The 13068-nt window shown below is 38.9% G+C and overlaps 1 protein-coding gene across 3 annotated transcripts in view; it reads right to left on the reverse strand.

Annotated features, from left to right (window-relative positions):
• The window catches only part of plppr1 (phospholipid phosphatase related 1), a 37294-nt gene that overhangs the window by 1955 nt on the left and 22271 nt on the right, over positions 1-13068 (reverse strand). For all 3 annotated transcript variants that reach the window (XM_020601186.1, XM_020601185.1, XM_020601187.1), the window contains 4 exons: positions 8962-9094; positions 5824-6074; positions 4159-4335; positions 13-144 (listed from right to left, as the gene is read on the reverse strand). In XM_020601186.1, coding sequence (XP_020456842.1) covers positions 13-144; positions 4159-4335; positions 5824-6074; positions 8962-9094 — 693 coding nt within the window. The remainder of the gene's footprint in view (positions 1-12; positions 145-4158; positions 4336-5823; positions 6075-8961; positions 9095-13068) is intronic.

Here is a 13068-nt window from a genome sequence, read left to right on the forward strand (position 1 = left end):
GTTTTTGGCTACCTGTGCGCTGAGGGTCTCCAGAGGACTCTCTACGCGGGGGAAGGTCATTAGAGGCAGGCCACGGTAGTCTTCAGTCTTCTGTTTAACTGCTGCACTGTGGACTCCTTTGAAGTTGTTTACAACACATACACCCTGTGAATTATGAGGACAGACCAAGATGAACAGCGAGCTAGGTAGACAATGTTGTTGCTGTTGAGATATTTCAGTCTGGTCCAAAGTGGTGGACTAACCAACAAATTGGCTGCTGCTAACATGGTGCCTTGATAAAGACTTTATACCTTAAATAATATTTACATTCACACTGTTCTGCAATTTTCCAGCCTCCAAAAGAGGAAGAGCTTAGGTTTGTGTGTATACATGTGGTTCCTCAATGTATTGTCAGACAAAATATGCAACAGTCATCGGTAGGTACACCTCAGTGTAGCATGGGTATTACATTATTATTACAAGAGAACATCAATAAAATCAAAATGTTATTTTTTTTATTAAAACAGAAAATTAGAGAAAAAATTAAGAACACCTAAGGGTTTTTTTGGCAACATGTGGTTATATTTTCAGTTTCAGAACAATTACTGCTATAATATAAAGTATATATGTCAGTGGAGAGCCACTCATCTTTGGGGCATGGCAGAGTGAACCGATGCCTTGCATCTTCATTTATATGTCTGCTAAAGTTCTTGTAAATTACAGTTACTTGTAAACTCTGTTTTTTGTCCAGCAGTCTGTTAACAGTTCAGATGCCACCAAAGCCGCTGCATTTCTGGACAAGTTAAACAAAAAAAAAAAAGGCAGCCTGAGGGGTTCCTCTCCCTCCCCCAGGCAAACCATGCCCTGAGGCACTGGCAAAGAAGAAAACGAAGGAGGGCCATTTACTCCTGGAGGATGCTCTAGGTTTGTGGTAGCCCATGGACAGCACTTCTCTTGTGCCAAGAAATGAATGAATCACAGTTTCTAGGCCTGAATCTGAGGATGACTGTCCAACATCTCAGTTTCAACAAAAGAATAAAAAGAAAAACTTTACAAAAATATACATCACAGTAAATCAATATTTTAAGTTGATTAGGCCTTTTTGCTCATTTTTTACATGACATAATTAATTGAACTTATTTTAAGCTATAATCATCCTGCTTGTGTTATATGTAAGATGCAGCATGATGAAAACGATTCTCTGCTCTGATGGGGCTTCGGGGCAAGTCTCTGACTGTCCCAAAGCCCCAGAGAATATCTGTGCAAAGACCTGACATTTCCCATCCAATCTGACAGGAACTGCCAAAAAGGCTGGGATAAGATGCTAATATATTAAATCCAGGTGTCCAAAGTGTGTAGACACTTAACCAAGAAGACCTGAATCTGTAATTGCTGCCTAGGGTACTTCTACAAAGTAAAGAATTTAGGATTTTGCAAGTGAAAAGTTTCAGATTTTGTTTTTTAAAACATTTCACCTCTATCAGACCTGTCCAGATGTGTCTCCTCTTGTCTTGGATCAAGCAAATGCCTCCGTGTCCTTTCTTAGAATTCTACCATCATTCTTGAGCTCCTCAACCAAGTGCTAACACTGATGCTTCAATTTGCTGGCAGGGGACAAACCTCTTTTAGGTCTAACAGCAACCGCTGTTTGATGAGTTCGTTCATATCTTCTCTCTGTCAGGGCTGATAGCACAGGAATCCGAGCTACATTTGCTTTACACTCTTTTGGTACTGATTAATTTCTTTCAAGATAGTAGTATATCAAACAGCCTCTACTCTCAGATGACAAGACCTTCATGAGCTTAATCAGGACGATGTGTAGACGTGAGGCAACCCTTCTCAGATAACAGTTTGCTATTAAAAGCTGAAAATGAGCACTGGCAGATCATTGGCTTTTAGATCCCCTCTACCAACAAAGTACACAACATAATGGCAAAAACAAGATCAGGAATGACTGCCACCAACTCTACTCACCAAGGTGACCTGTAAGCTCCTACTGCAAACAAAACCTACCATCACATTAACAGCCTCTGTGGCCCTAAGATGCCCTCCTAATGCTCAATTATCAATCTGCAAACAGGTTGCAAATCAAATGCTATATATTGTTGGTGTAAACACATGTTGGTTCAATTGCCATGTAACCTGTGGGTCAGCAAACTGTAGAAGTCTTTGCCACAGTATAAATTCACAATCTGTACGCGAGTTCCCCACGTCATAAAGCTGGTTCTCTTTCTTTAAATCATAAAGCTATAAAATCTGCCACCAGCAACCAATGCACAAATAAAAAAAATCTGCTTTATTCTTTCCACAGTCTTCCCTCCACGTCTCCTCCTCCTTCTCCCCTCGTTCACACTCCTTCATGCTGTGATGCTCGAGGCCCAGTTGTAATTACCAGCAATAAAGTCTCTGAGAGTGTTAAATAAGTCTTTTTTTAATTTGCTTCTCCTAAATGGATTTCCAACTTCAACCCAAAATCAACTTTGATGTTTCATCTGTAATCATTACGCTCTAAACACTCCTCAGTAGAAGTGACAGCATATTACAGGAGACTGATCTTGAGACACTTTTGAAGCCCTGTCTGCACAATTTATCCCTTGTTATGACAGCTGTGTTAATAAGACAGATAACAAGATCCCTTACCTCGAGTGTACAGAATTACTAGAGTCACTGGTTCCCTCCATCATCTCTGGATTAAACATAACCACTATTTAAAATAAACATTTCCAGCAACTTTCTTCTCTTTTTTGGTCTCTCTATATCTTCCTCACTGTGCTCTTTTGAAACCAGAGTGACTGCTGAACTCAGTAGAAATCCAGATGCCACTTCAGTATCTATTCTGCTCTTCTCTTTCCTCCAATCAACCAGTGTGTCCTCAACTTCTTCCATCAATCCAAACTCACCTGCATCTGAACCCACTCCAAGCCCAGTATAAACCCTGCTTCATCCTGTTTCACATCTTCTCGCCCATCACCTCTTCGTGAACTGCTCTTTTAGATTCTGCACCAAATGAGCCCATTGCACTTGATGCTAATGTAACATTATGTGAGCTCTCCAGTCAGCATTTGTTCTTGTCAATAATTAATAGAAGGAGTTACTAAAAAGCTGCTGTGTAAAAGAATTTTAGGACATCGTGTAAATTTGCATCAAAGAATGACTTTAAAGCAGCCTAATTTCTCTTTAGACACTAGAAGGTCTAATGAAACTCAAACTGACACCATAAGCTGCTCCTAACTACTCTTTGCGCCTCCCTTCAAGTCTTGTTACCTAGTGACGACATAAACTATGGATGCAATGTTTTGTGACTAACTGTAAAAAATGCAGCTTCCATTCTGAAGCTAGTATTAGATGACTAGTGAAAAAATTTGTCAGTCGAATACAATGCCCTGGTTACTGCTAATGTCGCAAAAAGCACTAATGTTACACAAAGCTCCGAATTCTCCCAAATTAAAATGATACTGAGTCAGTACAAAGGTAAAGTCATGACTATGCTATGTCACTGATGTTTCAAGAACAAACACATTAGCTGTAGAAGCTACTGCATCCAAAGCGAAGAACATCACACCTGTATTAAATTTAGTCCTTTGGGCTGCTTTTAAACCTGTCCACGTCATAAAGCCAAATCAATGTTGACCCTGGTTTTTACTCTTTCTGTGTCCCACTCTCTCTGCGCAAAACAGTGCAGCCTCGATGGTTTGGCAGCCACAGTTTCAAACTTTCAGTAGCTGAGAAGTTCCTCATGGCTGGCTGTTTGAAATGACAACTTGTGGTTCTAAAAATGCTTTTTATAACCTTCACTAGATGGCAGGCAGGGCTAATTTACAGAATGTACTTTGACAACACAGAGCAGAGAAGCTGAAATAACAACAGAAGTGCTGTAGACAGCAGAGTGTAATAGAGAGGGTTAGGACAGCAAAGAGACAGCACGTCCTGCCCCCTTTCACTTGCTTTATGTGTAAAATCTTGAACTTTGAAAATGGCGTCAAACCCACCGTTACAGGTTTTAGTAAAGACTGCAGTGTGAATTCATCATTTAATTATTGGTTTCGGTCAGTTACAAAATTAAGCTAAAAATTATTGTTAGTATAAGTCATAACCAGAATACTCCTTAAAATAATCATCTTTTTTTTGTCTTTTCCTCTAATGCTCCCTCCGAACTTTCTGCTCCTCCATTGTTCTTACCAGAAAGAGAGCGACAGCTGACCCCAGTATAAATCCAGCCACTACGTCGGAACAGTGGTTTCGGTACTCTGAGACTCGGTTGAGGCCTGTCAGGAAGGCCGAACAGAGTGTACCCAGACAGAGCACAGGCTTGGCTAGGCGGCTGGACTTGGTCTTGATGGTGCTGGTGATGTACATCTGGAAAGGAGAATAGTAGGGATGTTAGAGTAAACCAAATATGTGAAAATATGTACAATTTTTTTTTGTTTTTTTCCGTCTCAAACTATTAACAATAGCCCGCATTCCTCTCTTAAGGCAGAAAAAACTGAGGCATGTCTCATGTAGAGCAACTGGAGATGCTCCCACAGAAAGTGAGTCAAATATTTAAAAGTTTTGTGACAGCAGAATACCTAAATTGCACTATAAAAAAAAGTTAGAAAAGATGTCAAAAACTTGCATCATATGAGTGAAAGAACATTCCAGAACAAAAGGGTTTTTTTCCACAGAGAATACAGAGAATAAAAGATTACAAGATGAGCCTAATAAGAAAACCTCTTACGTTTAGTTTTAAAAAGATTCTCAGACATCAGCCCAAGTTCTTACTTCTTGAGCTTTTACAGTATCTCCTCCTATGCCATTCAAGACACCATACAGGTACCTGTATGCACCAGTTTTTTTCCATCGACAATCTCTATTTGTATTCCTCTTGTTCCTCTTGATAAAATCTGAACTTTTGCTCTCTTTCCCCTTTCAGCAGCTGAGCCCTTCCATCACTCCGATGTCAAAGAGTACCTCTTCAAACAGCCATTCTTCATGTGCTCCTGCAGCCACTTTTCTAAAAATGCCTGAACCCACCCAGCACTTGTATGAAATCATTCTCAAGACAATTTCAAGAAACCTCCTTGACAGTTCCTCCATCAAAGGGAGCTATGCTGCCCCTATTTTCAGCAAATATGTCTTCCTATTCAGAGCCTTTGTAAATTACACATCAGTCTAGACTAAAATTGTACTGCAGCAATTACTGAAATCAAACTCCCGTGGTAGTGGTTGTTGTGATTTTATGACTTTCTTTACAGAGACATTTTAAGGGATTTACTATATGTACTTGTGTATAGGGTATAGCCATTATTTTATATAGGTTGTATTTACACAGACTAGGGTTTGCAGCAGTTTAGACTACAAACTGTACATGATACAAGTCATATCTTTTAGTTCAACAGCTATGAATAGGTATTTAATTCTCAATTGTTCATCACGGTTATAGAATTTAATATCTTCATACAGGCTGTGTTTCTTACACAGTCACGCATGCATAGCCTTTACACTTACAATACATGACATTTTTAATTTAATATACGTGGGCACCAGCAGGGAGACAAGTTTGATCCTTGTAAGTGTCCTCAGTCGTTTGCAGCTAACGCTAAACCAACATATGGTGAGGCATTACAGTGCTTAAAATACTTGAATTTAAATAAGTACTCCACCAGTTTAGCATGGCACTATAACACTGTGAGACTCACAATGTACTGTGTGTATGTAATGTGTACTATATGTCAAAGCAATATTTAAAAAAAAAAAGTTTAATTTCTTTTAATTGTTCTAAAATCCTAAAGGAAAAACTATGAACTAGCAAAAAAAAAAAAAAAAAGGAAATAACTTCCCTATGTCCATGTGCATTTTTCTCACCGTCAGGTAAACAGCAGAGTAGACACTCAACGAAGCATCCTTAGATGGGAACGACCGGCGGGCGTTCTCCACAATAACAGGATTCCCAGTGCAGATGTTGCCATTGATGATAAATTGGTGATTCAAATGACAATCTGTACCAGTGTAGTTGGGCTTGCAGACAGACAGGAAGTAGGGGGAGAGTCCTCCTGTCACAACTTGGCCCGCGTTGACGAAGATATCTGTGGCAAACAGACCGAATGCAAACACACCTGGGGTGGGGTGCACAGACACATGGAGCACAGTGAGAATTCATCATATAAAAGCTTAAAAATACAGCAAATAAAGACACAAATACAAAGCATTAAATGCTTTGCAAACAGTTCTGACTTATTATTATGCAGTCACCTTATAACTGGCCTGTGACTATCAGGCTCCCAGCGCTGGCAGATAAGCTCCCAACTGTCATTAGACCCCAGAATATCTAATTTTAATATTACCTTCATTCCCTGAAGATTTTTTTATTGCAAAAGAATAATTATTTATAGTCACTGTAGATAGTTTTTGAATGATCAAATAAAGGAACTGAACTTTGAATGTGAATAGTATTGATTGTGTAATGTCTTTCCAGTGTTCATAATGATATATGAAGCTGCATTAGTCTCAAATCTTCTTACAGCTACATTACACCAGCATGTTTTTTTGTCACTAATCCCCAGCCTTAGTCCAAAATATAGATAAAACAGGTTTTAGTTTTTGATTTCAGTCTATTTTACAGTTCAGTATGAATCTAGCATCAGTACAGACATGAGAACTGAGCAGAAGAGAAATGCTGGAACCAAATGAAGTTAAATCAGAAGTAAAGAACAGAGGACACCAGGCAGAAAATGAAACAGAGAAACACAGAAAATAAAGCAGTATGTAATATAAACGATTGCAATGACACTTTCAGCTCACCAACCCTGACCAGTGAGTATCTGCAATGCATGTGTTTTGTGGTGAAATATGACTACTGATTATGTGATTATGTGGCCTGCTTAGCCATGAAATTGTTCTGCTTTGAATTCTCGCCCTGCAAAGGGCTGGGGATGATGGGTATAGGTTGGGGGCAGAGGGAGGGGTTGGGTGCCTGTGAGGGGCATGGGGACACAGAAATAGAGACGGGTAATTAGGGTGGAGAGGAGAGGACCTGGGAGGGAGCAGGAGAGTAAGAAATTAAAAACTTAAATAATCCCACAAATCTGAGAGAAATACAAATATAAACAATGTTAATTGCCTAATGAATTGCTGATGAGTGTTATTATAAAGTGAAGAGAATTATTTAAAAATGAATAATACAGTTCTGATTATGCCAGGAAAAGTCCAGCAGGTAATCCAATTTACTGGAAAAGTAGAAATTTGCCTCAAAACACAAGACAATATATTGAGTTTGCACAAGAACATCTGCCAAGCAAACAACTGTCCTGAGGCTGTGATTTAAAGGATGCTTAGGTGCTTTTATGTATTTAAAATATATGCCTGCCATCCATACCCTTGCATCATTGTTTCTCATTTCATCCATCAATGTTTTCCATCGATCCGTCTCTGACATGACAGAAAAATAGCTGATCCCAGTGATTTTGATCCTGTCATTCCTGGGTCACCCTCTTTTTGTCCTTTGTAGGATAAATTAGTTCTGTGGTGAATCCATTTTATACTGTCATTGAGACATAACAAATCTCCAATCTCTGAACCATCAGGGTTGCCACTGGAATCAGTAACTCTTTGCATTGGAGCTCCCTTCACAGGTGACTGACAGTGTCCACCTTCAACTATCAGCTCAGTCGTGATATTCAGTATGTTAAAAGTTTATCTGATAACCGTGAAAGCTACTGATACAATCATGATGTTGTAGATGCATGGTTTACTGAGCTATTTGTCCTGAATATAACAGCTGACTCCAGAACTTAAACTTAATACGGTATATTCTAATACTGAACTAAAGCAAGATCATTTAGCTACAAAACAAAAACCATACAGTCAGTGAGTATGCAACTTTGCAGTGAACTGAATGAAATTATTTGAATTAGTGAAATGGCCCGTAATTTGGTCTTCCAGTCCACTGCAGTTGCAGCGGGGTGAAGCACCAGGCAAATGCTGGTGGGACTTTATGGGAATGTGGCACAAAATAGTCACTGTCTCAGTAAAAATCCACTGCTTCCACTAGATTGCTGTCACAATCCTCCGGTGTGTAACACTCTAATGAGCAGTGTTTTACCAGCACTTCCAAACCAGTTGTTTTTAACTCTGAATGGTCAGTGTAATTCATGAGATACAAACTGTGAATGTAACTAAAAATATCACTCATACTTGGAGAAAAATGAAATTTTTACATTTTATTCAATATATTTAAAATAAGCAATAACAATACGTTTTATTTTTATGCTTTTGCTGACTTAAAGGTACAGCACGTGTGAACTAGTGACATCTAGTGGTGAAGTTGCAGATTGCAATGTTCAGCAAAGCTCTCATACATCGTGCTAAACACCCCTCACAGCTGCTGCACAGCATACATATGTAAATATAGAACAAACTGGACAAAAGAAGTGTAGCTGACTTGACCAAGCAAAGGCTAATTACGACTCACTTCACTGCAGTGTAATTTTCAAGAAGGCTGAAGGCTAAAGTTTAACTATGATACTCCATTTATTCAAATTATAGATCTTAAACTCACAACAATGCTTCCTTTCATTCCTAACACTACTTCTTTTTGTCTTTCAACTGTTTCCAAAGCCGAGCTACTACTTCCACATGAAAACGCAAAATCTGCACCAGTGTGTGGTTTGTCCGTTCTGGGCTACTGTAAGAAACATGGTGGCTGAACATAGCTGCCTCAATGACTCATTACAAGCTAAAGAATGCATTGATTCTTATTTTCTGGTGATTGCACATTAATGAAAACATAATTATGCATACTACAGCCCATTTCTGCTAATAAATTCTTCTACATCCTACAAACTACACCTTTAATAAAGGGTAAAATCATAATGAAAACAAACTGTGATGTGTGTGGGAGCATGTTTACTCATGACAGTGTATGTTTCTGAGTTATCTATCTGTTATGTTCAATATGAGCAGCCTTAGAGCAGTTCTGAGTATCTGACATGATAACTTTCTTACCTATGAAGCGTATGATACGGCGGATAAGGGGGTTGAGGTAACAACACTCTCCTGTCACAATGGTTTTTTCCTGGGCCAGGAGAGCTTCCCTTGTTGATTTCATCACATACATGGATACCTCTCCAATGAAAATCTGCAAACACACACACATGCAAATACACAGAAAATATCCAAGAGAAGAAAAAGATAAGAAGAGATTTAGAACACTCCAGATATAATAAACCAGTGTGTGTATTAACACAGCCTTTCTTCTGGTCCATTATAGTGTGGACACTACATCAGGTCTAATGGAAAAAACACTGCTGCTGGACACTAAAAAATTAAACTCGTTGCCAGCTGCCTTGGGTGATGCAGGCTTCTACAAAAGCATGAGTGAGAGAGTGTGCATACACTGCATATGTGTGAACACACTTAATTTTGGCCTTTGGTGTGTATGTGTGTGTGTTCAGAAGAGTTTGCTTTCAGCCCCAGGACAAGCAACAAAACTCCTGTTTTCCTCAGTCCCTTAAGAATGAATTTTTATCATCAGTATGTTCTTGTGAATGCAACTCTAATCTATTTCTTTCTTTGTGGCTCTGAGTAGTGGGAGCAACTGATGCTAAGATGCTGGAAAACTAAAAGAAGAAGAAGAAAGAGGGACTGACAGCAGTCATAAAACAAGTGTGACTGATTTAGAGTTCTGCACTGGATTCAGTTCTGTCTGGACTGATCAGCAACAAGGAATCTGAATTAATATTTCAAATGTGTTTTTCAAGTATCACAAAGTGTGCAAACATTAAATGAAACTATCATCAAATGCATCTGAAAATCCATCTTTTGATGTTTAATGACCTAGAAACATCTGTCTTCAAATGCATAACACCCAAGACAAGGCTAACTAGCATGGTAAAGCCAAGAGTGCGACTAATCAAAATGCATTTGACAGAGGTCAAAAAGAAGGGCAAGTGTAAGTGTAAAACTCCGTTCTGCTCCGCCCAGTGCACCCTCTCCCTGCTCCACTCCACCACGCTCTGCCCAGCTCTTCAGATATTTGTTATTATGAAATTACAAGAAATGAGAATGCGAACAAAACCTTGCTGGTCAAACAGAAATAATTGAACCTATCTGATTGGTTAGAGAGTTCAATCCCCCTCAAAAACATTTAGAAGCTAATATCTCTGTGCTGCTGCCAGTGTTGTTCAGTGAGTCTGGGTCACAGCAGGCTTTGACAGCAACTCTCTAAATTAAGACAAGTTTTGAAGCATCTAAAACAAAAATATTTGAAAGAAAAGTTACATACTATAGCTTCAAATTACATATTGGCATATGAAGAGCGTTTTCGTTGTTTTATCAGTGTGCAGGCACTTTTTTCATACTGTAAGTGTAAAACTAATTCACACAATTTCATTCAGGTGATCAAATGTTGCTAAACACAGTTATTTCCTGCTACTTCTCCTAAATGCTGACTTTAACATTTTCATGCTAATAGCAATTGCCTTGAAGTATTTGTTTCACCAGGGTCTACTTTAGCAAAGAAAAGGTTAGTAACCACTGACTGATGGTTTTATTTCTACTAATGTAGCCTCATGATATTTATTTTACACAAATATCATGAAAGGAACGCAAGTATCTCCAAATGTACCATGTCAAACAACAGACACACCTTGGCAGAATGAAGAGGCTGAACATGTAAATCTGGTCCACAATAACCCTTGAAAGTCCATAAAACATTGTATCTGTGACATTAAAATGAGAGTAACTGCCCACAGTATTTAGGAGAACCATTTCTTATGCAGTCTATGCTTTTTTTGTACTCACATATTAAATGTGACAGCTGTCCCCTGTGGAAAACTATAAATGATTCATGGTGTGGTTCGTTCCACCAGCCTGACCACCACAAGTAGAGAATTTTTTTTTATTATCAGAAAACAATCTCATGCATAGCCTGAGGCAGCAGAAAATGTACTGATTGTTAACAGTTTACAGGCTGTTTATATTAGTATGTGATGGACTTTTTCAAATCTTAATATAAAACAAATCTTAGTGCTAGAAGTTAATATTGAGAAGTATGAATTACAAATGTCATAGCCAGCTAAAGCAACCCTCAAAAGGACTAAAATGTCTCAAAAAACTCAGAATCTGAAAACTGCTCTAGAGATAATACTTTAGTTCCTTTCTTGATCCTCACACTGCATGTACAGTATATTATAAATTAATCAATCATTCATTCACAAGTTGAGCAGTTCCACTACCAATCAAGTCTACAAGCTGGAGCAAGACATGACTGTCAAACATTTTGTTGCTTAGATTTGGACTAACTGCTCCTAGATATGTCTCTACAGCCAGAAAATCCAAAACTGGACAACATGGCTACAACATTTGTTTGTTTTTTTTTTATCTTTCTGTGGTCATGATGAATACCATCAAATCAATTGGCTTCTCAGTTCCACATCCAATGATATTCAATTTATGAAGGAAAATGGAAGATATAATTCTTTTTGCCTGATTTTAATGTAATAATTGATCATCAAAAGTGTCCACTTTCTGTGTCTACTGTCACAGATTAGTTCATTTATTGTTTCAGCAGTTCTGGGCATTGGGGAGTGTTGTGGGTGAAGACAGCCAACCCTGCTGAGCATAATGAGCTGAGAAAAATGCCATCGAACAGATATTTCTACATAAATAAAGGTCAAAGTGACTACAGTGACTAGACTACGGGACCGTCACCTGATTCTGCAGTAACTGCCAGGTCTGCGGAGCATTTTAGCGTCTTTCAGTTCATTGTTTTGGTTCCAGGTCAAAAACTGTCACCTGATTCTGCAGTAACTGTCAGGTCAGCGGAGCATTTTAGCGTCTTTCATTTCATTGTTTTGGTTCCAGGTCAAAAACTTCACTCTTTGTTTGACTTACTGCTCTAATCCAGATCTTTTCCAGCTGCAGCATGTAGCCCTAGCTAACCTATGTCTTCCCAGTATTAAACAGCAGAAAGAAAAGGTTAGTTATTAGCAAGTGAACACAGTGAAGCAATTAGCAGCTAATGAGACACATACTTCCTTCAGGAGGCAGTAGAGAACAAAAACAGAGCTAAAAAGAGTGAATAGTGGACCTACATTCATCGAGTGAACAGAAACATGACTCCACATGAATTCTAATGCTACCTTGTGCCTGCTGGATTTGTAAATAAAAATCTGTTTGCTTTATAAGGTGATAATATGTAATGCAGTTTTAATCGTTTCTTAATGAGTCAATCACTTTAAGTATTGATACCAAGACACATAGAAAAAATGCCATTAAGGACCTAGGTATAGTAAATTGGTTTAGGAAAGAATGCACTGGAGTTTTCCCATTTACCACAGTACAGTACTTCTCTAATATCTCTGAGCTTTTAAAAGAAATTTATGTTGAGAAACTTTGACAGTCGGTTAGGATGGTTACTGCACGGCCCCTAACATTAGTTAGCTGCCTAGTCTCTGTTGAACCCCCCCTTGACAAGAACAGCAGGATACTTTCACTGTCTTAACTCTGAGGGTGACAGAATGACGTTCTTATATTGGCCAAACAGATTTATAGACCATTGTGCGAGTATGACCCATCTAACCTCCACAGCCTCCCATTGTTCCGGCCATGTGGAACACTCTGCATAAATTACTGCCTCTCCTCTAATTGGCTAACATCCCAGCCTTGTCATCATTCACTCTGGCTAGCCAGGTTTATGGGGCATGTGGGGATAGAGCAATACATACCGTATCAAGTACAACTTAAGCACCTGACACAGCAGTATTAAAGGACATGATTAAAACATTTGGGATAGCATACAGATTGATAAAGAAACAGTGAAGGCCACACATATACCAATGTGAAAGAGAGAGAGGAAAGAGATAGAGGCAGTGTTAAACAAAACTTGAACAGCCGACACAGCACACTCTGAGGAGGAGTGTGTGATCAGCAATGAGCAGGATAAAGGATTTAATGGCTGTTATGCACACCTACTCAAAAAAATGAAACCGTATAACCATAATAGACACCCTCCCCTCCTGCTCTGCTCTGATCTCCTCTCCTCCCCTCTCCTCTCTCTCCCTATGCTTCTATATGCCACCATTACACATTACTAACTTTGTGTCTCCTCTC

Source organism: Monopterus albus, unplaced genomic scaffold, assembly GCF_001952655.1.
Source record: "Monopterus albus unplaced genomic scaffold, M_albus_1.0 scaffold50.1, whole genome shotgun sequence".
Taxonomy (NCBI): domain Eukaryota; kingdom Metazoa; phylum Chordata; class Actinopteri; order Synbranchiformes; family Synbranchidae; genus Monopterus; species Monopterus albus.